Consider the following 27893-nt stretch of genomic DNA (forward strand, 5'->3'; position numbering starts at 1 on the left):
AACTTACCTATCTTCCTTCTACAATTATTGGATAGTTGTATTGTTGTGGTTCGTGTCTTGTAATAAAAAAAAATTCACTTTTACTGCCTATAAACACAATCATTTAAAGTGAATACGCATATCCATCGCTAATTATAAACGCTCCTTTATCTAAGATTAAAAAAGTATTGACTAAGATATTAAGATACCTTTTGCTTCAGGCAGTGAAAGTATCAACTGATATTCTAATTTTCAAAACAACACACACAAAAACAGAAATTTCAAATACCATAATCCTCATTTTTATGTTTATTAAATACTTTCTGTACATTTTCACTAGGCCTATACAACAATATTAATTATCATTTTCATTTGAATGTTAAGCTCAATAAAGAAGTTTTACAATGTTGTACAAAAATACAAAATACCAATTAAATTGTTACACGTTATAATACACAATCTTAGTAAGCGTATGTCCTTGTGAATGTATCACACTGTAATTATTATAAAACAATTAGTAAGTTGCTGCAGCATCTATCTTCCGAAATACTTGCAGAAAATGATAGAGGGCGTGCTCTTGAGTAATTTGGTCCATGTTGAAGATGCAGATAAATCGAGATTTTGATCAGCTTTTGTGACAACCAATAAATCGAAAAATAGTAAATATGGTCTGTTGATATCGTTCAACAAATCAGGAAGATAACCTGAAAAATCTGGACATTATCGAACCCAAATTAGGCCTACATATAAAATGCAAGTTATACTTTACAACATTTGTCAAATAATTAAAAACAAAAAGAATGATGCTGATAAACATATAAAATAAAGTTTAGTTCTGAAATAAATGCACTGAATTTATAAATCTGTTTACATAATGAAACATCATACAAAACATACTGATTTGTGTGATATTGCAATAAAATCAACCATGAAAAAAGATCATTGGTAGAAAATGAAAAATATGTTCCATTTTCTTTCTTTTGATTAGTTTTTCTTATTCGGCGTTTAGCTTTGTTTCTTTAACATGATTGCATGTGTGTGTGCGTTAACTTCTCTGAAAAAACAGCAATAATACTCAGTTGTCTAGATAAACGATAAAACTATGCTGATGCAAGCCATGTTTATCATTAAACGTTGTCTAGATAAACATCAATATTTTGTGATCGTGGACCATCCGTGTAATAACGTTAATCATTGGTTATTTAGATAAACAACTGCTGTCGGGTAACGTGTACATTACGTTGTCTAGATAAACGGCTGCTGTTCCATAGTAACTAAACGTTCAAGTTGTTCATATCAACGGCTTCTCTGTCGTATAGCAAACGTCATTAAGTTATCCAGATAAACAGCTGCTGTTGTGTAGTAACGTAGTATCATTGAAAGCTGTCTAAAAAACGGCTTCTCTGCTGTGTAGTAACGTCATTAGGTTTTCTAGATAAACGGTAATGTTCCATGCCAATCGATGAGCCCCTCAGGCCATCTTTAATAAAAATAGAAAATTATGAACACAATAAAAAAACTAATAACATAACTCAATTACGTTGAGTGTGATATAGACATTCATAATATTAATATATAAATCAATATTTATGATATTGTGTTAATTGTGTAGGATACCATTTGCTAGATAATACGAACTTTCTGAGAGATGAATATGAATTTATTACCGTGATGATATGCACTCTTCTAGCAGCGACAATCGTTCTCCTTTTGAGTAGTATATACCTTTCTTTCGTTCCCCATGCTTTGAAATGTTGTCTGAAATCAATAATTTGAGCAACCATTTAGTCTGCATACAATCAATGTGACAAACAAATGTGATGTGCCCATTTATGGACACAATGATGTCACTGCCATAATTGGGTACATCACATTTGTTTGTCAAACTAGTTTAATAGTGTAGACAGAGCTTACAATAAAGCAATCAATAGTCTATAATTCATAAAGATTCAGCTCATATTTCTAATATATAGTGGTTTGACGATAGTTATTTTTGGTTAAGATGATGTAAATTGAGTTTTGTAATGTTAAGGTTTGCGATACAATACAGTAAAGTTGAAAAGTTCTCGACGTTTCAGTTTCTCAACTTTACTAATGACATGCAAACCTAAGGAAGACGATACCGACTATTTGATGTATATGTATATATGTAAATGAATTAATGAATGTCGTATTTTGATACCTACCGACAGTTATTTTTGCTTCTTCTGTCTGACTTCGTTGCCCAGTATAGTACCGAAGATCAAAGCAGTGTTCTGATCGCGCTTCCCTCAGCAGGTTTCGTTTCAGACAAAACAGCAATCCGCACTTTCCATTAATATACGTCACCCATACTGGGTATTTTGGGGTCTTCAGCATCGTACCAACCTTTATAGTAAAACATGGGTTATTAATCGAAATGATTTAGAAAAATGTTGATTTATTATCAATTTTATAATCTATTGTTTTATTTGCAGAAAGTTTAATAATTGTTTATTAACCTCTAAGCTTGGTTGCCGTTGATGGCGTCCATCTCTTCGATCAAGATACAGTAATCCGACATCACTCCTCCGAAACAGACCGATCTCAGGAACCAACTGGGCATTCAAAAATAATTATATAATTTAACAATATAACTTTAGCGCTGCAGGTTCAAATTGTATTTTTGATTAAATAATAATAACAGGATTTTTATAACGCACATACCACTCAAGAGTGCTCAAGGCACAAATAAGATAATAATAATAAATAAATAAGAATAAACGTACCAATTTGTTTCCCAGATCGTCATATTCAAAGGAGCCATTAAACAGATGTGGTGTAGCTTTACCCGTTAGCAACAACTTCACCATATTGGTACTACATCTGTCAGACGGCAGTATAAGTCGTTCACTTTGCAGATCTTCAGCCAGTCTAACATTAAAGTAATATAATTGATTTTATTTGATTTTATTTAATCAGAAATGCCACCAAAAATGCAAAGAATAACACATTAAATTGAAAAAATTCATAAAAAAAGATACATATATCACCATTTGCATTTCGGTCAAATACAAATAACTGACAAACAGACAGCTAATTTTCGTTTCCAATATTGCGTTTTCAATATTGCGTTTCCAATATTAATATGAAATACATGGCTGTTTCCTCAACAAAACACAAGTGTAATATTACAATAATTTCTATGTTCTATATAAAGTTATTTAATCTAACAGTGCAGTGATCTTTGTTGAAATGTGTGATTACTCGTGAAGGAATAAGAAGGAAGAAAGAATAAGAAAGAAGAAAGAAATAAGAAGGGAGAAAGAAATAAGAAGGAAGAAAGAAATAAGAAGGAAGAAAGAAATAAGAAGGAAGAAATAAATAAGAAGGGAGAAAGAAATAAGAAGGGAGAAAGAAATAAGAAGGAAGAAAGAAATAAGAAGGGAGAAAGAAATAAGAAGGAAGAAAGAAATAAGAAGGAAGAAAGAAATAAGAAGGAAGAAAGAAATAAGAAGGGAGAAAGAAATAAGAAGGGAGAAAGAAATAAGAAGGAAGAAAGAAATAAGAAGGAAGAAAGAAATAAGAAGGAAGAAAGAAATAAGAAGGAAGAAAGAAATAAGAAGGAAGAGAGAAATAAGAAGGAAGAAAGAAATAAGAAGGAAGAAAGAAATAAGAAGGAAGAAAGAAATAAGAAGGAAGAAAGAAATAAGAAGGAAGAAAGAAATAAGAAGAAAGAAAGAAATAAGAAGGAAGAAAGAAATAAGAAGGGAGAAAGAAATAAGAAGGGAGAAAGAAATAAGAAGGAAGAAAGAAATAAGAAGGGAGAAAGAAATAAGAAGGGAAAAAGAAATAAGAAGGGAGAAAGAAATAAGAAGGGAGAAAGAAATAAAAAGGAAGAAAGAAATAAGAAGGGAGAAAGAAATAAGAAGGAAGAAAGAAATAAGAAGGGAGAAAGAAATAAGAAGGAAGAAAGAAATAAGAAGGAAGAAAGAAATAAGAAGGAAGAAAGAAATAAAAAGGAAGAAAGAAATAAGAAGGAAGAAAGAAATAAGAAGGAAGAAAGAAATAAGAAGGGAGAAAGAAATAAGAAGGGAGAAAGAAATAAGAAGGGAGAAAGAAATAAGAAGGAAGAAAGAAATAAGAAGGGAGAAAGAAATAAGAAGGGAGAAAGAAATAAGAAGGAAGAAAGAAATAAGAAGGAAGAAAGAAATAAGAAGGAAGAAAGAAATAAGAAGGGAGAAAGAAATAAGAAGGGAGAAAGAAATAAGAAGGGAGAAAGAAATAAGAAGGGAGAAAGAAATAAGAAGGGAGAAAGAAATAAGAAGGAAGAAAGAAATAAGAAGGAAGAAAGAAATAAGAAGGAAGAAAGAAATAAGAAGGGAGAAAGAAATAAGAAGGGAGAAAGAAATAAGAAGGGAGAAAGAAATAAGAAGGGAGAAAGAAATAAGAAGGGAGAAAGAAATAAGAAGGGAGAAAGAAATAAGAAGGAAGAAAGAAATAAGAAGGAAGAAAGAAATAAGAAGGGAGAAAGAAATAAGAAGGAAGAAAGAAATAAGAAGGGAGAAAAAAATAAGAAGGAAGAAAGAAATAATTACAAGATAACTTGAATGCAACTTACTTCTTTGCAGACCGTGAGAGTAGAATACTATAGATAAAAATAAGTACACCATGTGTACTTTGGAACTAAACATTTAAAAAGAAAAGAAAGTGAGTTTATGTACAGATATATATAAGTGAGTTTATGTACAGATATATATAACTTGGTACACATGGACGACACCAACTCGAAAGACAACGTAACACTTCTTCAATGGGAGGTAATGGTACTTTAAGTTGCATAAATTGCAAAGCACGAATGTAATATTCCGTACAATATTTCATTATAAAAGTACAGTAAATGATGAAAATCTAATTTAAAAACACTTACTGATTCGAGGTGCTTACGAATGAAAATTAGAAGAGTTTGAAAATCAGCAAATTCGTAAGATTCAAGCTTTGAAAAAGATTAAAAAGTTATAATTTGTAGTAAAATTCAAAAGTTATGTTATTTTATAATATAAATATTTCCGATATCCCTATATTTTTGCTCACAAACATAATACTAAAATACTTTGTTTTATCACAAAAACATTATTAATCTGTGAGATAATAGTAATTAATAATTGAAATTACTGCATTTCTTAATTACAAGAGAAGTAACAAATACTGTGGCACCTTTAATTACCTTCTCAACAAAATGATCTATACGAAACCCAGCAGAAGGACCAAAATTGGAATGTTCCGTCATGAGAACAACAATGGCGCGTTTTTCTTCCCCCGCCTGCCACAGCATATCACTTATGGCCTTGATCAGCGCATCACAACGTTGTTGTTCGAATGGTTTTAACTTGTCTGCTTGTGAGGGTTGTCCTTGGCTATCACAAAAAAATATATAAATTACAAATGTTACAATGTAGGCTACACAATTTAGCGCCTTAACAAATAAAACCATGAAAGAGTAATATTGTACTCTTTTCTGCTGAAACAGTTTTATGATTGAATACGGATAATAAATGGTATTGGATGGAATGAATATAATACAAGTTAATATTTGAGGATCTCAACTTTTTTTTGGTGTTTTTTAGGCCTAATGATAAAGCATACTTTAAAATATTTCCTAATTTGTTTTTCTGGTTTATTTTAAATTTTTATTCACTGTATACTTGTTGCACATATCATTGAGACTGTGCCTCTGATATAACAGAGATACAATAAAGTTCAGTAAAGTTCTTGGAGTTCTTGTAAAGTCGCTGTAACTAATTGTAATGTAACAAATTAGGACACCGTACAACGCAGACTAGTGTATACACATTAATTAGGCTTACATAGATAATGTTAACAATATAATTGTTTGTTTTAATTTGTTTTACAATGTACAATATTATGATAATGTACCTTGCCTTCACACCCATGACATGCTTCGTAGGCTCATCTCGAAATAACAAGTTTTTCATTATAAATGCTTGTACACATATTATGACATTTCGTGTTCCGTCCTGGAAGAAGATAAACAAATATATGTTACCAACAACTTGCCCTATGTTATTTAATAATATTATACAGATATGAAGTTATATCCGAAAATTAAAAGAACGGTAGCTACATAAAACAGAGATTTATGTTTGGTAAATCTACCGCCCTCTGTAATTTTGTTGAACAAAACAATGTTATGGGGCGCTATTTAAAACGGGCTACTGAATGATTTAATTAATAGGGAAGACAGTCTCTTGCATTGCATATGCCTAATACAAGTTGCAATATATGTAAGTAGTCAAGCGTCGCCTGTTGTGTATACAATACTAACACTACGTCGACCTTTCGTTTTCACAACTTATACCATGGTTTATAGCTCCATGCTTACGCTATTGAGTCCAACGTTCTTTCTGCGCATGCTCATATTTCTAAGCAGGCGCACAACGATTCTTATTATTCCCTAATAAGTATAATAGTTGTAAACAAACCTCGGTTGTCCACAATCCATACGGGAAAGCAGAATCAATCGCTTGGAATTGAAAACTGTCGTTTTTCCACTCTGGACTAAACGACCACATACGATTTCCAAAAAGGCAATCACGTAGTTTCTATGAAGATACAATATGTTGCTAAATTTAAACAGCTGGACTTAATATCTTTTTTCATTTCATTTCATTTCATTTATTTCAATATCATTATCGCAGCCTTAGCTGAATTACAAAGATATTTACATTTGTTCAATATTAAAATTTGTAAAAAAGTATAAAACCAATGATAAAAAAATATAAAAAAGGAGGAAATTTACACAAGAAATACAATACAGGAACATTCAAAAAGTTTAGCTTAAAATATTAAAATAGAAAAAAAAAACACCTAAAAGCATCAATAAAAATCGCAAAGCTGTACTGGGTGATATATACAGATTATTCATTTAGAAGCGAGATAAGGTATGGAATTGCACTTTTTCTATATCTTTCAACTCTGCATTTGGGTTGTTGATACTTTACACGTCTTAGTTTCATGTTACTTACATTCTTCACTGGAAACCATTTTCCAAAATGAATACTTTTTGAACAATTCAGAGCAAACTTATAGCATAGATTACGCCTTCTATCAGATAAAGTGTCTAAAGAAAGATCATTGAGTGCTTGGTCATAACATATGTAGTCATTACACAATATTATTCTGCAAGCCCTTTTTTGGACAGATTCTATCATATCACTTTGTTTCTTAGTGAGACTAGAATGCCATACTGGGACAGCATATTCAACACTTGGTCTTATGTAACTCTTAAATACATCTACAAGATCAAATTTCGGAAGATTGAACTTTCTTAATCTACATAATATATGCAGACGTCTGCATATGAGCGGAAATTGAGAAATAATATGTTATCATTGAAATAGCATTATTTGGTAACGTTAACCTGTCTACACTATTAAACTTTATGTGACAAAAAATGTGATGTGCTCATGTATGGACATGATGATGTCATATCACCACCATATTTGGGCATATCACTACCATATTTGGGCATATCACTACCATATTTGGGCATATCACTACCATGTTTGGGCATATCACTACCATATTTGGGCACAGAGCTTTTTATTTGAAATAGGTTCTAATCGAAATGCAAGATGTCTATGGTAAAAATCTAAACTGTAAAATAAATCTTGAAAACACATCTTATATATTAATATTTTCATTTAAAAATAGCTTGTAATCGATTTTTAATGAAAAAATAAAAATCAATTCCAAGAAATGGCCAAAATGAAGTGTATTTTACTTACTGCAGCTGTTTCAAGGGCGACAGGTTGAGGCGTTATGTTGATTTGTACCGGTTTATACATGCTTGGTATCACAGTCTTAGGCCCAATTTGCAAGTCAACTTAAAAAAACAAAGTAATTACAATATTACACACTATTCATATATTTGTGGTCAAACACAGTAATACATGTACATGGTTTGAAATTATTTTCGTTTGCTCAAAGTTAAAAATTCACATAAAAATATAAAAATGAGTTAAAAAGGTTAAAATTTTGCAAAATACAGATTATTTAAAATACAGATACATTGTTTAAAATAGAAAATACAAGCAAGATTGCCGTGTGTAAGGGTATAGTATACAATAATCAACGTTTCATTTAATTGCCTAATCAAAGTAGGGAGAAACGAGTTTCTTATTCGATTGGCTTTTCATCTTGGGTACACTAAAGAGGTATGGTGGAGAGGGTATACTCATCCGACATAATAGGGAGAAACGAGTTTCTCATCCATATTGGTTTTCCATCTATAGTGATCTCCGTTTTTTCAGTGTATATTTGGAATATCAACCAAAATAAATACATACCTTTAGACGGATGAGTAAACGGATTGTACACGCCATCGTCGTCTGATAATTCTTCATCTTCTTCTTTCTGAAATACAATTCCATTGGTAACTTTAACAGATGAGTACATTATCATTGATGCAAAAACTCTCAGTAAAATTTATAAAAAAAAACAAGCGCGAAAAAAAAGTATTTATAGTCTGTCTGGTAAGTATATTACAGTCAGCTTCTTACAACACATTGTTGTCAGCAGAATGTTATCGTAATTGATAAAACTGTGATTAGAAGGAAATTAAACACATGCGCGCCTTTATTGTGATGAAAAGTTAATTGACATGCGCAGATTAACCAACAATAACAATCCTGCGAAAATCTAAAAATAGGTACGTGGCATGTGGCCAATTATGATTGAGTTACTGAAGTAAAGCACGGGAAAATTGGCGCGTGTCAATGGCGTTTTTTAGTGCAACACGTGACCTATTTGTTGAACCATCAAACGCAATATCCACGACTGGGTAAAACGTCAGGGTAGTGGAGTAACGCAGAGGCTAGGCCTGAGCCCTTTGGTTTAGGAACGCTATATTGCGTTAACTTTTGATAAACTGCACGTAACGTTTAACGAAAACAGGTCGAGTATAAGATATGCCCTACAGTCAATGAACATTAGGAAACGACCAAAGTGTTGTAATGATATTCCTTTCGCGCTAAGCAATCCAATTATTAGTTGCCTGATATAGGCTATTTCGATCAATACTCGTCTAATTGAGACTTAAGAATATAATTTAAATTACACAAAATCAATACAGCTTTTCAAACAGAGTTTATGGAACACTACACGAGATAAACATGTCAAAGATTGTCACAATTATTTAAAAAGTATACTATACATGGCTACATAATACAGGAGTGCAAAACGATAGTGCTTGCTCTCCACTAGAGACGTAATACAAGGACGTAACGCAACGTAAGTGAGTTGACCAATCACAAGCGATGGATTATTCGAACTGTCGCTTATCATTGGTCAACACGCTTGCGTTGCGTTTACGTCCTTGCGTTGCGTCCTAGTGGGAATTAACCAAGCTTTAGAAATTACAATGTGCACAAAGCGTACGTAGACGTAACGAAACGACAACGTATGCGCAACGCAGTGTCAACCGATGGTTTGGATGATCCATCGCGGCGTGATTGGTCAAATTATTGCGCGGCGCGCTTACATCCTTGCGTTGCGTACAAGTTTGAACCAAAACCTCGGATGCTCGTTAAAAATCTACAATAATATTATCACGATGTGTGTATCTACCGATAAATTCTTTTCTTTACTGTTTGAATGTCAAAACACATCGATTGTTAGAGTATGACAACTAGGCCTACTTCATTACTACTTCTTTGCTATTGATTTTAACAGTGTTAACCTCAGAGCCTGATGTCAAAGAAATACACAATATTGCATCAAAACACCTGCGTCGATTATTTACATTTTCAAGTATAAAAGAACGAGGATTTTCCTGAAAATAATGAAATAATCAATAGGAGATGCTTTAATAGCAATTAATTAGCCCACAGCGGTTGAGTATAAAAGAACAATAAGGCAGATGTAATCCATACAATTAAGAATGTGCTTAAGATATGATGATGAGTTATATTATCAGAAAGATGCCGCTACTAAAGCATTTGAGATTTCACTGCATGCTGAGTACGTCAAAATTCATAAAATCAGAGGCGTAAGAAGGTTCTCTTCTAAGAAGGAAGTTTTAAATCGGATCGCCTCTCTTCTTTTTCAAAAGTACCTATAATAATAATATATTGACAGAAAAGGACAGATTTGCACACAGTTATGAGGTCTAAAGCTCTGTCTACACTATCAAACTAGTTTGACAAAAAAGTGTGATTTGTCCAAATATGGTAGTGATATGACATCATCATGTCCATATATGGACACATCTCATTTTGTTGTCACATAATGTGTGATAGTGTAGACAGAACTTAAAGACATAAAAAACATTTAAATAAAGATACTGAAGTACTGAATGAATGTAAACAAATCTACAAAACAGATTCTTCTGTATCCTATCAACAGTGATTACAACTATTAAAATGTTTATATCTATATATAGAAATATGTCTATTTTTGAAGTGCGTCTAATTAAATCCTACTGCTGTGCCGAATAAACAGTGTGCTTATTCACAAAGTCCGTGTGACAAAATCTAAATAACCAACCCTTACTTTGCGGATATATCCGTTCGACCTTTGAAATTTCTGAAAATGTTCATTAAAGATGTTTTAAAGTGAACAGTATTATAACAATTAGCAAGTCGGGTTTGAGGTACACTGTACAAAACTATAAACGTGTAGTTTTAATTCGGTTTGCTATGCTACAAACCGCCTTCTGAAGTATTACATCGTAAGCTTTACGTTTTTGGAAATACATGGTATAGGCTACCTGGCCATCCAAACAATATAATATTATATTAATAATTAGGAATTAATTTCTCCTAAAGTTTTACACTATAAAACCAGTGTGATGTGGCCAAATATGGTAGTGATATGACTTCATCGTGTCGATATATGGGCATGGTTTTTTCACATAGTTTGATAGTGTAGACAGAGCTTTAGTGCATGTATGTGACCGTTGCTATGCATCAACGCCTGGCTATAAATGATTTCTTGACTGAATGTCAGTGTCAACAAAACAATCAAACTTGCCATGATTAGGCCAAAAAAAAAAAATAGTTTGTTTGCTGTCATCCGCCGCCCCTAATTTCGCCAAAAATTTGGGGCGGAAATAAGAAAAAGTTTTTTTTTTACGTTGAGGGCGCTTTAAAAAAAAAGTTTTTTAAATGATTTTTTTTGGCCGAAAAGGTGTAAAAATCGAGTGTGCGAGGATGAAACAATAAAAATAATAACGTAGCGTATATTTCGGTGTAGTCGCACTTTTGACACGCAAATTTAACCTCTAAATTAAGGGTGCGTCTTATACACCGAACATAAATGCCTCAACACACAGATCGCCACCTCGTTGGCTAGGCCGGGCTTTTTAAGGTAAGGCCTAGGCCTAGGCCTAGCCTAGGCCTAGGCCTATTAGTATTACTAAAGTCTAAAGAGTAGGCCTAGCCTAGCTACAGTGTACTAGCGTAACAGCAACCTGCTAATTTTCAAGGCATTTTAGCGTGATTTTGTACTAATATGATGAAAAGATTTGTTCATTATGGAGCTGTTTTAGGCGCTCCGATAAAATTTCATTTGAAAACGACGTTTACGATTGGAATAGTATTATAGTTATACGCACGACCGTCGTACCCCCAGCGCGAGCGAGCCCTTCTTGGCAACCACATTGTGTACACAGTATTCGACTGGTATATTCTCCAGTTGATTATAGCATAGACCTAGGGTACACACTTCTAGGATACATAGATACTAATCGAATACGATTGTCCGTGAAAACGTGCGCCTCTCGATAAAAGGATCGAGCGAGGCTAGCCCACACACACGTGCGGTCATGCACTCGATGTTGCGGGTGCGAAACTCATTCATAACAAGTTAGAAAGAACTGACGGAATGGGGGACTTCCCTTCTTGTTGAGGCTGGGCGCGGCCGTCTTTAACATCGACGATATACAAAATACCGATATTTTACTCTCAGTTAGGGGTCGGGTGCGTCTTATTATACACAGGTGCGACTTATACACCGAAATATACGGTACACTCTAAAATTTAAATATTTAATTAGGCCTGCTAACAACGACCTACTGTGTAGTAGTAGGCCTAGCCTAGGCTAGTTTAGACACGGGGCCTAACGCGCCCAAAACAGAATTAAAGTGTGAAACAAATTATGAATAGATGTTTGAGCTCGTTGTTTTATTCAGTGTGTTTTGTTACTCTCAAATTCGCGAGCAATTAACAGAAAAATTAACATTAAAAAAAAAAAAAAAAAAAAAAAAAAAAAAAAACTTTTTTCCACCCGCCCCCCCTACCAAAAAAAAAAACTTGACAGCAAACAAACAATTTTTTTTTTAGGCCTTATTATTACCACGAACAGCATTGTTTAGAAACCAATTAAAACTAAAAATAAACATACATGGATTGCACTGCACAGAGCTTATTAATAAAAATTGAAATAAGTTATTGCGGTATTTTCTTTGTGTTTATATTCTTACTGCATCTTGAAGAAAATTAGCATTGTTGTTATAACATAATACAATAATTTATAAATCACAACAGTGACTTGTTGGGAGTACAGGCCGGCGAAATAATATAGTCCATTATTCATGGTAATTTTGTTTTTAGTTTAGTTTTAGAAATCCAAGAAAAGTTCAATCTTAAAAGTTGGGAATAAAATATAGGGCTATGGGTTTTCTTTCGCGAATGACAAAATATTAAATATACTTACTGGAACTGTTGCTGTCAGCTCAAGTGTCCTGGCTAGGCGTTCCAGTGGATCCATTTTAGCAAGTTCTTCATCATCGTCAGAGTCCTCCTGTGACTTTTTCTGCAGACTCTTCAAGTTAAGACGTTTGATACGATCACGGAGTGTTGTCATATCGGATCTAGTAGGAGCAAGGGTTTATAAAAATATTAATATTGCAGATAAATAAATTCAGCGTTGAATTTTTAACTTGTAAAAATTAAAATGTGTTTTGTACCAGGTAGAATAATAAATATCCGATACATAATATACAGTTGTAATATATAGTAACTATCAGATAAAACATACTGATGACAAATGATGAAAGATGTCGTAGGTAATACTGACGATTATGAAGAAATACGGTTGATTAAAACGATGATTTAATGTTGAGTGTTGTTGACAACAAAGCATTACAATAAGCACTAAAATCGCTTCATTTTTAAATTGTTAGTCCGGTTTAAGAACAGTCAGAATACAGGCGTTAATGTTTAGATATGAATACAAATAATGAAGTGAAGTATAGGCCTATAAACTAAGTTTCCATTCGGACACGGTACCTAGTTAGAAGTAAACTTTTTCCATTCGATATTACGTTATAATTCAAATTTTAAAAAGCGAATATCTTAATGTTTGTTATTAATACTGATGACTGTGCAAAATTAAAATGTCACCCTAGTAATATAATTCTATTGAAAGTATAGTATACTGGATATATAAATATTAAGTAGTGTCTAATTCTATTTCTATACTTACCTATATTTAGTACTCCTTTACTATTTTAGTAGCGATAAAAAGCAGTGCTGGGTCCTAGTATACTTATATTAGATAAATATAAAAACAGCAGAGAGTTAAAGAAGCTTGTGAGTTGAATCGTAACAGATCTTTTCATATTGCTTAGATACGGTAACAAAATCAATACAAGTTGATTGTAACGATGTATATTCATATTGAGTCGCAATCATTGAAAAGGGGAAAGTATACAAAAGACAAACATTAATATATATTTTATAAGTCCAGTTAAGATTGGATAATATGGTTTAAACAGCAATTGTAGCTTTGTTTCCTTTTATTTATTATTAGTTTATGTATATATTTTTTTTCTTTATCGTATTTGGATTTAATAATGTTATATCTTGGGGTGGGTCTTTCTGATTTATATGACTCTCTTACCCCCTCCCCCCACATGATTACTTCATTGTATTTAGTATCCTGCATGTATGTTATAATACATTTTCTAAAATAAGATCGATTTAAAAGCAGGGCACCGGCATTAAGTACACAATTCACGATGTTAACATCGTGAGCGCGTACGCGTCGACAAAAAGCGGAATATACTGATTACATATGCGCGTAAGTTAAGTTCTTGGCCACCTGGTTCACCACCTGTATTCAGCCAACAGCACCGCTTGTCTCAACATACGAAATGAAGGTGTCGATGTAGTCCAAGGACAGGTTTCACGCTATTACATATGTGCAATGCGCAAAATAACTTTTTTGTGATAGGAAGGCATGCGCAATTCGGTCGCGAAGCATTGAAAAGTATAATTTGTTATAATTCAGTAGACGTAAAAATAAAATAAAAACAGTTTCCGCACAAAATGTCCGACATATGACTTATTGTATTTAGTCTCCGCTGACGCGTGCTAACTTAGAAGGCACAATAGTCGGATATTGTATAAAACATTCAGCACAATAAGACGTATAATTAAAACACCGATCAATTTCCACAGTTCTTCGATTTGTTTTGTCATAAATTGAAAGGAAGTAATTCGATTAGGTACTAATTATTATTATACCGTTTCTGTCGTCACGGTTAGAGCGATCTTTCGACGACGCCACGCGAATACGCAACTGTTGAGCACAAAAGTCATTATGCGCACGCATAAAAGGTCGCTATTATAGAGTTACCTGTAGGGGTTTGGTCACAGGAGAAAAACCAGCCGATAAACGAGAATATAGCCACGCGAATACGTAACTGTTGAGTATACAAGTCATTCTGCACACGCAAAAAAGGTCGCTAATATAAGGTTACATGTAGGGGTTTGGTCAGAGGAGAAAAACAAGACGATAAACGGAAATATGGCCACACTTGAGTGACGAAAGAATTGGTTTAAAACTGTCTCGTGTCAAAATGCTTTAGTGGGGGATGGAGGAGGGGGGTTGTAGCACACAAACCAAATGAACAATGGAGACATTACTTGTCTTCTTCCCACTAATACCTAGTTACCAGAAGCAAAAACAATATTTGAAAAACTCATTCTTTATTACACAATATTAGTTCGACATTTAAAATACAAAAAAAAAAAGAAATGCGCTACCCTAACTACAACTGAGAAATCATGTGATTCCTTAAATACCAGTAATAATGTCAAACGATTTTATACAATTTTAAACTTGGTATGTAATTGTCATTTTATGTTATCTTGTCCATAGTTGTTGCCCTTTCATTTATGCCTATAAAATCATTTTTTAAAGAAATTAATTACAACCCATTAGAAAGTAATAACTTAATTGTTTCTTTGTTACAACTTCTTTTAATCTAAACAAATGTAATAGTAGTTTTAGCGTTGTTAACCTGCCAGACGTTGAGTTCCTCGTACGCCTCCAGAGCCTCCTCAAATTGATTCGGCGTGAAGCCTTTTGCGAGACATGAAGCGCTCGCCTCTGTGTATTTGACTCTCTTTGTCTTGCCCTCCGTTGCCATGTCACGCAGGATGCCAAATATGACATCTTCTGACCTTTGTTTTCTGAAAATAATTGTTTCATTTGTTTTGGTAAAATCAATAATACTGACAGACTATCTTTTTCATTAAAGAATTTATGTTAAAATATCGATTCTGTATATTATGATGTTATAGTCATACCTTGTAGTCGCATCTTGTTGACCTGTGAGGGAGTCCTTTGACATTTCCATCAATCGCATCGCTTCATTCACATCTTCCTTTTCGACAACATCAACTAATCTTAGCCTTGCCTATCAAAGAAAAAAAACACACAAAGCATTTTGAATATTAAAATATGTAACTAAAAATATATTTAATTTTTATTTTATTCAGTTGACAACCAACAGCGATGAAACCGCCACTAACAGGTTGAAAAAATATATGTAATAGCACTGATATATGTTGAGAATATACTCATTCTTATCAGTCTTTCACACTGTAGGTGACTTTACACAGAAGTATGTCGGAATGGAAAATTGCTAGGAGTATTTATTTGTCTTTGACCTTTAGCCTATTCAGACTAAAGCTTGGTTCCCACTAGAGACGCAACACAAGGACGTAACACAACGTAAGTGAGTTGGCCAATCACAAGCGATGGATTATTCGAACTGTCGCTTGTCATTGGTCAACAAGCTTGCTTTGCGTTTATGTCTTTGCGTTGCGTCCTAGTGGGAACGAAGCTTAATAAACAAATACTATACAACATACAAGAGCAGTGGCGAGTCGTAGAATAGCGAGTAGTGTTCTCGGCGATGTGAACGTTGTATCTTTGCTGTTATTCCTCGCTTCTTTGCGCATTTCAACGTAAGCACCCGTGATGTATTCACTGAGGCATTCTGGGATTACAGACTTCTTTTTCTTGCACAGTGCTATGTAGCGCCTACAATAAAATATAATTTTATTATAATACATATCCGTATATATAAGAATCACTAATACTAATTTTTAGTTTTTTATTTAATATTTCACCCAGAGTCTCCAAACATTTTAAAAGAGGGCTTTCATATATTTACAAAATGGAATATTATAATTTAAAAATTATAATAAAACTAGAATTTAATTCGTCACTTTGACGAATTATAGGTGATCATTTTTATCATTTTAATGAAATTAACATTTTTTAAACATGCATGTACGTTAACATACGATCGTACGCCATCCTATGACATGATGCATATACACTTATAGTGCTGAGTTGTACCTATTATATGCCATATACATTATGTACAGTATTATACTGTATAAATATATACAGTGTAGCATAGGTGAAATTACGGGACCCACATCATATTCTAATTTTTTGGTATGATGACGTTGTCAAAATAAAATTGTGGATAACATTAACAATATCGAAAGATAATGAATTGAGCAATAAAATATAACAATTGGAAGAAAAATTGACACGTAGAAGCGCGGTGCGCGCTCTTTCAAATTTGTTTAACTTTGACGAAAAAAATGAAAAAACTACTTTTTAACTTCAACTGGCCATATGATAACGTTATAACATCCGATAGGCATAATTTTTAAATAAATTCATATCTACATTTTATCAGCTCTCATAATAAGTTACAAACATCAAGGTCAACTTTAATTCAGAAGAGCTATAAGATATTCAAATGTATGGTGTAGCTGAAATTACACGACCTTGGTTATTCAAGCTTTTACGCGTGATGAAGTCATCAAAATAAAAATGTTGACAACTCATGAGAAAGATAATTAATTGAGCAAGCACATACTAAAATATCTGCGAAAATCGGGCTTAAATAACGGAGATGTGCTCTATTGAATGTGATAACCCACACAAAAATATAAAAATTACTAATTTTTAAATTGAAGTGGCCATTTGATGACGTCATACCATTTTGTACGTCTAATGTGTACATGAATATGTATCTGCAACTCATTGGCTTCCATATTAAGTTAAAAAAATTGGGGGTCATCTTCCATTCTGAAGAGTTATATTCATTTTAAACGGTCCCTATTTTTCACCATTTTCATCACTTTGATGCAATTAATTTGCGCATTTTGTCATTTTTAACCTGACAAATGTTGACAAAGTTATGAAATGTTATGTTTACAAGTTTTTGAGATACGTGAGGCACAAAAATGGAGGAGAAAGAAATAAGAAAAAAAAAAAAAAAAAAAAGTAACAGGACGATTACAAGAAGTTATCCGCTACTAAGCGGATAACTAATAAAGATTTTATACAATAACAATAGGTGATCATTTTATTCTAAATGATCACCTAATTACAATTGTTTAATTTACCTCATTAGACTCATGTCCAATGGTTCAAACTGTGATGGCGGTTGCTTTTTGTGCTGATGTACAAATGTAATATGTTGAGCTAGCCTAAAAAAGAAACACAATAATTAAACAGGACAAAAAATCAGTTGTGATTTGTTTACATATATAAAAATAATACAATTAAAAATTTGTACCAATCTGTACCATACTAATTGCATCCTTAGGCAAGATGCTTTACTCTCATTGCCTAATCTGGTAGGCGCTGCACTGCTGGCTGCCGTGGGTCCGTGGAGGGCCTAATCCTAATTTCCTCACTGAGGACAAATATTAATACAAAATACAAAAAAAAATACAATTATAAGAGGACACCAATTATAAGAGGACACCAATTATTAGAGGACACCAATTATTAGAGGACACCAATTATTAGAGGACACCAATTATTAGAGGACACCAATTATTAGAGGACACCAATTATAAGACGACACCAATTATAAGACGACACCAATTATAAGAGGACACCAATTATAAGAGGACACCAATTATAAGAGGACACCAATTATTAGAGGACACCAATTATTAGAGGACACCAATTATTAGAGGACACCAATTATAAGAGGACACTAATTATAAGAGGACACTAATTATAAGAGGACACCAATTATTAGAGGACACCAATTATTAGAGGACACCAATTATTAGAGGACACCAATTATAAGAGGACACCAATTATTAGAGGACACCAATTATTAGAGGACACCAATTATAAGAGGACACCAATTATAAGAGGACACCAATTATAAGAGGACACCAATTATATTATAAGAGGACAACAATTAAAAGAGAAATCTGAACTCAGCCTGTAACTATAAATACAGGATAAAATTTAATACAGAGACTACAACAAAATTTAAATTAATCTGCTAAATTTTCATCCCAAGAAACTAACCTTAAATCATTTTCTCTGTCTGGTTTATCTTGTATAAGCCATAAAAGGTCAAATCGTGACAGCAACGCAGCAGGCAGCTGAATATTGTGTTCAATAGACTTCTTTGGATTGTAGCGCCCGTAGGCAGGATTAGCAGCAGCAAGGATTGACACACGAGCATTCAGAGATGTCATTATTCCAGCCTACGAAAAAAAAATTTATCATTTATATTGCAACAAATTACTGCAAAAACAACTTTGTCAGTGCTGTAAGGCTCTGTCTACACTATCAAACTTTATATCATGTGACAAAAAAATGTGATGTCATATATAGACACAATGTCGTATTACTACCATTACTTGACCATATTACTACCATTAGGGTACATCACTACCATATTAGGGTATATCACTACCATATTAGGGTATATCACTACCATATTTGGGCACATCACACTTTTTTGTCAAAATAGTTAGTGTAGACAAGAGCTTAAGAATACTGTTTTAAAATTGATAGTTTTTATTTTGTTTGTTAGCAAAAGAAAAGGTGATTACTTGATTGGCCGATGTTATGCAACCATGGTCATGTTGTTTTTTCTCTATGATGACGATTAGTTTTTATAGTATGTTAATTAACTACCATAATTGTACTAATTTTTTTATATTTCTTAGACGTCCACTAGCGAGTATTTCGCCAATTAAAGGATGGACAAACTATTAATAATCTATCATACTTATAAACTAAGTCTCAATTGAGGCTTAGGGAGTGGAGTTGAAAGATTTGTGAGTTACAACCCTGGCACTAGGTCAGGATTGAACCCGGACACTAGGTCAGGATTAAACTCTGGACCTTGGGATTGTAAGGCAAGCATGTTAACTACCAAGCTACAGCTACAACATTTGATGAGGTTACCTTTGCAATAGAGATGGTTTGTTGTTCCATGACCTCATGAATGGCAGTACGATCAGCTTCCATCATCTTGTCAAACTCGTCGATGCAACAGACACCCTGATCCGCTAACACAAGAGCACCGCCCTCTAGAACCATCTCACCAGTCACTGAATCCTTCATAACGGCTGCAGTGAGACCAACGCCAGATGACCCACGACCTGTTGTGTACTGACCTGAAAAATTGAAATGTATATAAAATTGATAAATGAAAATCTTTAAAAAATCAATTTAATATTTTTATTTTATAGCTTTTAGGTCAATCAATAATTTAAGTAAAATAAATATAGACTTACTTCTTGGTGCTAGTCTGTCTATGTATCCTAGCAACTGACTCTTTGCTACACCAGGATCTCCCATCAAACAAATATTTATGTTTCCTATCAAATTGAATTAAATTTGGGTTAAAAAAAAATTGTAAATTGGTTTCTTATATGAATATCGAATAAAGAGCACTCCACTTTAGTTTCTTGGTAGGCAAGAATTCTAAAACTGTGCGAAACCAATCTTTTTAATAAATCTGTTTATATAACCTCACCTCTAATCTTCATGCCTTGCGGTGATTGGTCGACACCACCAACAAGCAGTAACAACAACGCTTTCTTCACATCTTCATGTCCGTAAATTTCTGGTGCGATGGAAGAAGCCAACTTCTCATAGAAATCATCCTCTATAAAATAAATATATAGTTTACATTATTATGTATCAATTGCTGAAAATATGAACATTTTGTTTATGGCTAAATCTAGTATTTTTGCAGTTAGTTTAAATCATGTGATAACAAAAACGAGATGGTCTTCCATTCCCTTCTTCCCTGTCAACATAAATTACCTGCAATTTGGGCAATTTCTTCTTCACTAAGATCTGGCATGTCATCTTCTCCTTCTGTTGTTTTGTTCATTTTTTCAATACTCTGTAAAACAAGACATTATAAATAATTTACATATAAATTAATTTTTTTTCCAAATTTCGTTTTTTAAAAATTATTATATACAAATATTGCTTGTGATTGAAAGATATGGCCATTCAATATGGAAGGCAAATGGTGACAAATAACCTACATGTGCATCGATGTATGTTTCTGAGAGTAGTCCCTGTGTCATCTGACCAAAACCAACCTTCAACATTGGTAAAAATACCTAAAAACAAACGCTAAGAAAAACAACTTATTCTTCTGTTTTGGTGTAAAAATGTATATTTAGTTTACAAAACAAAAGTATGGGTACAATAAAAGAGTTGAACCGAGAACTCCAAGATTTGAGGGCATTTTGGTTTAAATTAAAATTAAATTAGAATGTACACTTAGATTGCCATAATTTCAAAGGATACTCCAGTTATGCTGACATGATCTCCTGGCTGGCACTTGCGAGTTGTCTCACCGCGTACATGGATAGTCACGCTTCTTGGAATGTTGCCAACAGGAACCTGATCGCTGTTTTCCTGAACTTTGACCTCTTGAAATTTTACGAATTTGGAACCTCTAGTTTGGAGGTAAAGGCGACCACCAGATCTGAAACGCAATAAAAATCAAAGATAAATAAGCTATGATTTATGTTTGCTTCAAAAACTAACAAAGTTCCCTTTTAAAACAGTATTAAGCTCTGTCTACACTATCAAACTAAAGTTCCCTTTTAAAACAGTGTTAAGCTCTGTCCACACTATCAAACTAAAGATCCCTTTTAAAACAGTGTTAAGCTCTGTCCACACTATCAAACTAAAGTTCCCTTTTAAAACAGTGTTAAGCTCTGTCTACACTATCAAACTAAAGTTCCCTTTTAAAACAGTGTTAAGCTCTGTCCACACTATCAAACTAAAGATCCCTTTTAAAACAGTGTTAAGCTCTGTCTACACTATCAAACTAAAGTTCCCTTTTAAAACAGTGTTAAGCTCTGTCTACACTATCAAACTAAAGTTCCCTTTTAAAACAGTGTTAAGCTCTGTCCACACTATCAAACTAAAGTTCCCTTTTAAAACAGTGTTAAGCTCTGTCCACACTATCAAACTAAAGTTCCCTTTTAAAACAGTGTTAAGCTCTGTCTACACTATCAAACTAAAGTTCCCTTTTAAAACAGTGTTAAGCTCTGTCCACACTATCAAACTAAAGATCCCTTTTAAAACAGTGTTAAGCTCGGTCTACACTATCAAACTAAAGTTCCCTTTTAAAACAGTGTTAAGCTCTGTCCACACTATCAAACTAAAGTTCCCTTTTAAAACAGTGTTAAGCTCTGTCCACACTATCAAACTAAAGTTCCCTTTTAAAACAGTGTTAAGCTCTGTCTACACTATCAAACTAAAGTTCCCTTTTAAAACAGTGTTAAGCTCTGTCTACACTATCAAACTAAAGTTCCCTTTTAAAACAGTGTTAAGCTCTGTCTACACTATCAAACTAAAGTTCCCTTTTAAAACAGTGTTAAGCTCTGTCCACACTATCAAACTAAAGTTCCCTTTTAAAACAGTGTTAAGCTCTGTCTACACTATCAAACTAAAGTTCCCTTTTAAAACAGTGTTAAGCTCTGTCTACACTATCAAACTAAAGTTCCCTTTTAAAACAGTGTTAAGCTCTGTCCACACTATCAAACTAAAGTTCCCTTTTAAAACAGTGTTAAGCTCTGTCCACACTATCAAACTAAAGTTCCCTTTTAAAACAGTGTTAAGCTCTGTCTACACTATCAAACTAAAGTTCCCTTTTAAAACAGTGTTAAGCTCTGTCCACACTATCAAACTAAAGATCCCTTTTAAAACAGTGTTAAGCTCTGTCTACACTATCAAACTAAAGTTCCCTTTTAAAACAGTGTTAAGCTCTGTCCACACTATCAAACTAAAGATCCCTTTTAAAACAGTGTTAAGCTCTGTCTACACTATCAAACTAAAGTTCCCTTTTAAAACAGTGTTAAGCTCTGTCCACACTATCAAACTAAAGATCCCTTTTAAAACAGTGTTAAGCTCTGTCTACACTATCAAACTAAAGTTCCCTTTTAAAACAGTGTTAAGCTCTGTCCACACTATCAAACTTTATGTGGACAAAAAAAATGTTATATTACATGTTTGGTGACAAAACTTACTTATTTGTGGTACAATCTTGACTTGGGCACATTAGAAGAGGCATGAAGGTTGGTGAATTGATCTGCAAAAAAAAATTGTAATCAAATAAAATCACAGATGTAAACATCAACTATAATTCAAATGGATCCTTCCCATCATATTAGGATTTTATTAAAATCCATTATTACGTTATTTAATCTCATGCAATTTGGAAAAAAAACTAATTGAAATTATTTTTATTTTTCTCCAAACTGTCTTTATGGGTTTAAAAAAAAATTGAACATACTTTGGTAAAATACCAGAAATATAGTACATACCAGTTGGTAGGTCTCGGAACCGCACTGATCACACGTGTACGTTGCCACCGTCATCCTTGGCTTCACTTCTGTTGTACGTGTAACGATTCCTCGTACAGCCACCAACTTTCCGATCTTCTCTGCTTTGACATCGCGTATAGTGGCTGGCTTCTGCAGGGATGATGCCTTGAAATATACCTCACTTTACAAAATAAACATAATTTACAGATAACTAAATCTATGGTAAGAAGTTGAAAAGCGCGCACTACTAGCTAGTATAAAACAGCATCATTGTAAATATAATTAAAACTCTGCATAACTGTTGCAAGAGTATAATGATATTTGCAACAAGTTTTTCGCATTTTGGTGAGGTTTATGAAAATCTGATGGGAAAGTAATGAATATTATATAAGAATTTAAAAAGAAAAACTAAGAATAACCTAATATGCTTTTGTTTGCCTGTGTGTATACTTACAATCGACGCATTAATTCTGGTGGGAACTGATTTTTAGGAGCTCTTTGTTCCGTTGGATTTTGTCCTCTAATTCTTTGTTCCATTAAAAGACGATGCTCAATGTAAACATCCAGAGAATCCTTGACTACAGCCTGTAGGGTAAAATAGTTGTAATACTTTATTTTAGTTAATCAAAATCTTTTATCTCATTATGATCAAAAGTAAGTGTTTTATTATGTTGTTTGGAGGTTTGTATAGCGAAATAAAATATTAATATAAAGTTTGCGGTACACCACATATATATAGTTCCGAAAAGAACTGTTTTTTGTTTTTTTTGAACATGATAAAACAAGCACGAATGTGCAATACTCGGGGTACAGCGAAAGAAGCTGTATACAGACGTATACAGTTAGAAAGTAAAGAAAATAGGTTTCGCCAGGGCTCGAACCGGGACCTTCTGCGTGTTAAGCAGACTTGACAACCACTACACTACGAAACCTCTTACATTAAAAATGTGGGTTACAGAAAGTTTTTTAATCCATTTAAATTACAAATAAATGGTAATAAGCACAAAGCAAAATAAACATGTGTAAAAGTGATAATTACCGATTACACAAAATAAGTATTTTAAAAAATAATAAAAATAAGATATACTCTGTATAATTATCATATTGCGTATACAGTACTTTTCACCATAAAGTTTAAAAAAAAGGTTTCGTCCGGGCTCGAACCAGGTACCTTCTGCGTGTTAAGCAAACGTGATAACCACTACGCCAAGAATCCGCATATAACCATATAACTACATAACGCTGTGGTGTGTGTCACACATTGTGGCTTCTTAATTAAACAAATTAATTAACAAAAAATAAAAAATCCGGCTCTATAGCTTTGAGGACATGTCCCTGTAGTATGTTCATGCCAAATCCCAGCTCAATACTATAACGAATAAGGGAGGAGTAGTACTTTAAAAATCGCACTTTTTACTCAATAGTGTCCAGATGGAGGAAGAGAAGGAGAAAATGAGTAAGTACTAGACTCGGGTACCCCGAGTAAAAATTGATACGCTAAAGAAAGAGCGTCAATATTTTAAGAGTTTTTAGTTTTCTTGTCATGTCGACAACTGCTTAGAGTAATTTTTACTTATTTTGATATCCTTTTCACACATTGTCATCTTTTTTCCTAACGTTTAAATATCTGTTCTTTTTTGTTCAATGTGCGGAAAATAAATTTAAAAAACATATTATAATTTAGCCCCACCCACCCTTTTAAAAAACTGAAAGGATAGCATTTACACCTTACTCACAATACATTGTGTTAACACAATATTACAATTACAACTTTATGAAGGCACATAACTTGGGTGAAAGAAATATAGGTGTGTGTTGTCAGATTAAATAGCTCATGAAATTCTTAACTAATTTCATTAGTTTGTTTTGTTAACTTGCGCTTACATCTTTATCTTTGTAGTCTGGCAACATTTCCTGAATTGCATCTGCAAATATTTTGACGTAGCGACATGTGTTGTCCTCAATCGCTTCAGCCAGATCGGGATCGTGTTCCGCAACATCGTCCAACTCTATCGTCATTGCAACCTCCTCTCGATGCGCAATCTTGGTCTGTAATCAAAATAAACAATACAACTATTAATTTATTGAAGTTATCATTAGAAACTAGTGAACAACATTAAAAATTATTATATTTCTTAGGGATAAGCCTAGGGCCTAGTAGTAGTAGGCCTACAGTACAATACTAATAATATTAAATAATAAGCCTAGGGCCTAGTAGTAGTAGGCCTACAGTACAATACTAATAATATTAAATAATAAGCCTAGAGGGCCTTCCTAGTAGGCCCTAGGCCTAGTCAGAAATTTGTTAAGCTTGGTGTTATATAATCTTGAACATATAAAAACATTTAAAACCTACCAATGTGTTAGCATATTTAAAATTCTTGCCACCACCTTTTCCTAAATCTGTGTGGAACTCTGCTAGAAATGTTGTTGCTGTTTCTGTGTAAGAAAAAAAAAACAAATTCCTTTCTAATTTCTTTCATTTTTTATTTATCCTTTGTAAAGCATTTACACTTACAGTGAATGATATATAATATAGGCTAGGCCTAGGCTGAAAAATAGAAATGTTATAGGCCTAGGCTACTTATATAATACTACTGTAGTGTTAGTGTAAAATTCCTAGGCTAGGCGGCTGGGAAATCGACACAGTTTTTGCCACAGCGAAAGCCGCAAAACAGGTCAGACATTTTGAATAACGATAAAAAGAGCGAAAAAGTCGTGGGCTAAACAAAAACAATACTTTACGAACCTTTATCATCGGCATAATTTCGTGGTGCCATTTTCTACTGAATAATTACCAACTCGTTCAAAAGTATGTAGGCCTATTCGTATCTTTTATTCTGTAAAGTTAATGCAATCTCTAAGCAATCTTTCTACTTCTGTTCTGGCTAAGCACTGTCGATGTCGTGTCGATCGAACATAAACTTTCCGAGTACAAACATTGGCGCGAAATAGTATCACGTGACGATACAAACCAGTCGGGGATATGAGAATTCTTCAATGGGTTTTAAATATTATAGAGGACGCTATACGATTCTAAATTAATATTTCACTTTTCAATGATAATATAAATGGGTAAATAATCAATATGCGTACAGACAATTACTTGTGTATAGTTCATGATTTATTATCAAACAATTTATTTCTATAAACACACACCAATATTTTACATACTATTATTTACTAAACAACGATACCGTCCTAGGCATATTGCAGCTGTGAATCAGATAAATTATTTAAAAATATTTAAGTGTCAGATTGCTAAGTGCCAGCAGGGGATACAAGTCCGGATAAATTTTCATTAAATTGATATTATTAATATTCTAAGATGTGAGAAGGACCTTTAGACGATTACAATATTTTATAAAGGCCAACACATTGTAATTAAGTTGATTATCACTATATACATTCTACGTCATCAGCTAAGTCATCTTCAATATGTCTGCTTTTTAAATTCAAATTTATACAAATAGATATATAATAATATAATAAACCTGGTATACAAAGAAAGGCATTGCGAAACAAGGTGATAAGATATATTGGAATTATATAAGAAAAACCACACACCATAATAATATACAGTACATTGTTGTCACTCTCTGACCTGTCTTCTACTCACATAGGTCCAGTTATTGGCATCGCTATTATATGGTAACATTTTTTTACTTCTCTTAAACAAATATGAGTTCTACATAGCCCATTGTACTGTGTTTAATTAAATAATTGTACAAATATAATGTACTATTCTGGAATGTTTAAATTCTAACTAATGTCTTATTTTAATTCTAATTATTTCATTACTTAATATAAATATTTTTTTTAATCATTATTTCATTTAATTTATGTTTAAAGTTACAAATATTATGGTATTTTATCATCATAATATTCTAATTACAATTCTCCGCTATAAGTCCACTCATTCCTTTTAGAGTACTTTAAATTAAGTTGATACTTCAAACATCACTAGTCAGCGCAAAATAGTCTATTGTCATACATTTAAAAAACAATGTTTTAAATATTCTAAATTACCAGTACAAAAAATCCTATAAACATCAAATCAATACAAAAACAGGGATAAAAAAACAATATAAATGGTTTTGCTTTAAATTTGAAAACAAATACTTACCTAAAAAAACATACAGACTACGTTTGGGTTTTATTCTAATATTTTTGGAGTGATTCAAATAATGGAATGTATTCATGACATTTATTAAATATATTTTAATAAATATATAAATATATTATATAATGATCTTTGAAATATATATTGTAATCACCATCACGTTATAAATATATAACTTAATACAATTTCACATGGAATGCGCTTACTACATAAAAGGTTATCTTTACACATACAAGATGGAAGACACTGTACTTGTACTGTAATAAGTAAATTAAAACAAATATTATTATGTGTTATTACAACAACCCCTCCTTTTGTAAACCCCCATTTAGGGGACACATTTATTAAACAGACACCCTCTCACAAAATGAGCTTGTATGTTTTAACACAGAAGCCATACTCTTAAATATTATTTTTACCTCCATTCCCTTTTCAAGGGACACTTCTATTAAGTGACACTTTGTTGGGCCCAAGGGTGTCCCCTTAATAGAGCCTTTCTACTGTATACTTATTATCCTGTATGTATGTTATAATATTGTGAAAATAAATTAAATTAAAATTGCTAACAATTAACAATCTACTATGTTGCATGTCTATGTTACTGGTTTACATTGATGCTATCATCCATTTTTTTAAATTTTTTTGTGTAATATCATCATTTTCTTTTTGCTGTTAACATCTGTGTTCATATTTTCTTTGTTTTCTTCAACTGTGTTTTATCTCTCTATTTCTTTACATTACTGTTTAACTTGTACGCTGACTATTTTCTTTTCACATGTTACTTTGCTTGCGTTGATGTCTTCTGTTTGTTCATGTTGGTTAACATTTGGCTGATGTACGACGTTAGCAAATCGTCCATTTTGTAACCCTATAAT

The 27893-nt window shown here is 32.9% G+C and overlaps 3 protein-coding genes across 4 annotated transcripts in view; all 3 read right to left on the reverse strand.

Moving 5' to 3' along the window:
* Positions 1–280: 280 nt before the first annotated feature.
* Positions 281–13503, reverse strand: LOC140049061 (inactive ubiquitin carboxyl-terminal hydrolase MINDY-4B-like). The gene is made up of 14 exons (XM_072093880.1): positions 13444–13503; positions 12673–12829; positions 8307–8373; positions 7746–7843; positions 6441–6560; positions 5875–5975; positions 5165–5354; positions 4868–4933; positions 4559–4623; positions 2727–2871; positions 2460–2555; positions 2166–2346; positions 1647–1737; positions 281–1459 (listed from the first exon to the last, which is right to left on the reverse strand). Exons 2-14 carry the CDS (start codon positions 12820–12822, stop codon positions 1411–1413), a joined length of 1419 nt encoding a protein of 472 aa, XP_071949981.1. The 5' UTR covers positions 12823–12829; positions 13444–13503; the 3' UTR covers positions 281–1410.
* A 1446-nt stretch (positions 13504–14949) lies between these two features.
* Positions 14950–25799, reverse strand: LOC140048578 (DNA replication licensing factor mcm7-like). The gene is made up of 17 exons (XM_072093325.1): positions 25645–25799; positions 25252–25334; positions 24780–24944; positions 23350–23480; positions 22896–23076; positions 22599–22660; positions 20866–21046; positions 20598–20675; positions 20368–20449; positions 20075–20206; positions 19833–19916; positions 19501–19712; positions 18610–18791; positions 17682–17765; positions 16122–16293; positions 15555–15664; positions 14950–15437 (listed from the first exon to the last, which is right to left on the reverse strand). The coding sequence occupies exons 1-17, from the start codon at positions 25673–25675 to the stop codon at positions 15230–15232; spliced, it is 2178 nt and encodes a 725-aa protein (XP_071949426.1). The 5' UTR covers positions 25676–25799; the 3' UTR covers positions 14950–15229.
* A 198-nt stretch (positions 25800–25997) lies between these two features.
* LOC140050015 (myosin-VIIa-like) overlaps positions 25998–27893 on the reverse strand; it is a 29556-nt gene continuing 27660 nt past the window's right edge. The window contains exon 44 of one of the 2 annotated variants that reach the window (XM_072094996.1): positions 25998–27886. In XM_072094996.1, coding sequence (XP_071951097.1) covers positions 27797–27886 — 90 coding nt within the window. In that variant the 3' untranslated portion in view covers positions 25998–27796. The remainder of the gene's footprint in view (positions 27887–27893) is intronic. The other variant, XM_072094998.1, reaches the window with a different exon arrangement.

The sequence above is a fragment of the Antedon mediterranea genome, chromosome 5, assembly GCF_964355755.1.
Source record: "Antedon mediterranea chromosome 5, ecAntMedi1.1, whole genome shotgun sequence".
Classification (NCBI taxonomy): Eukaryota; Metazoa; Echinodermata; class Crinoidea; order Comatulida; family Antedonidae; genus Antedon; species Antedon mediterranea.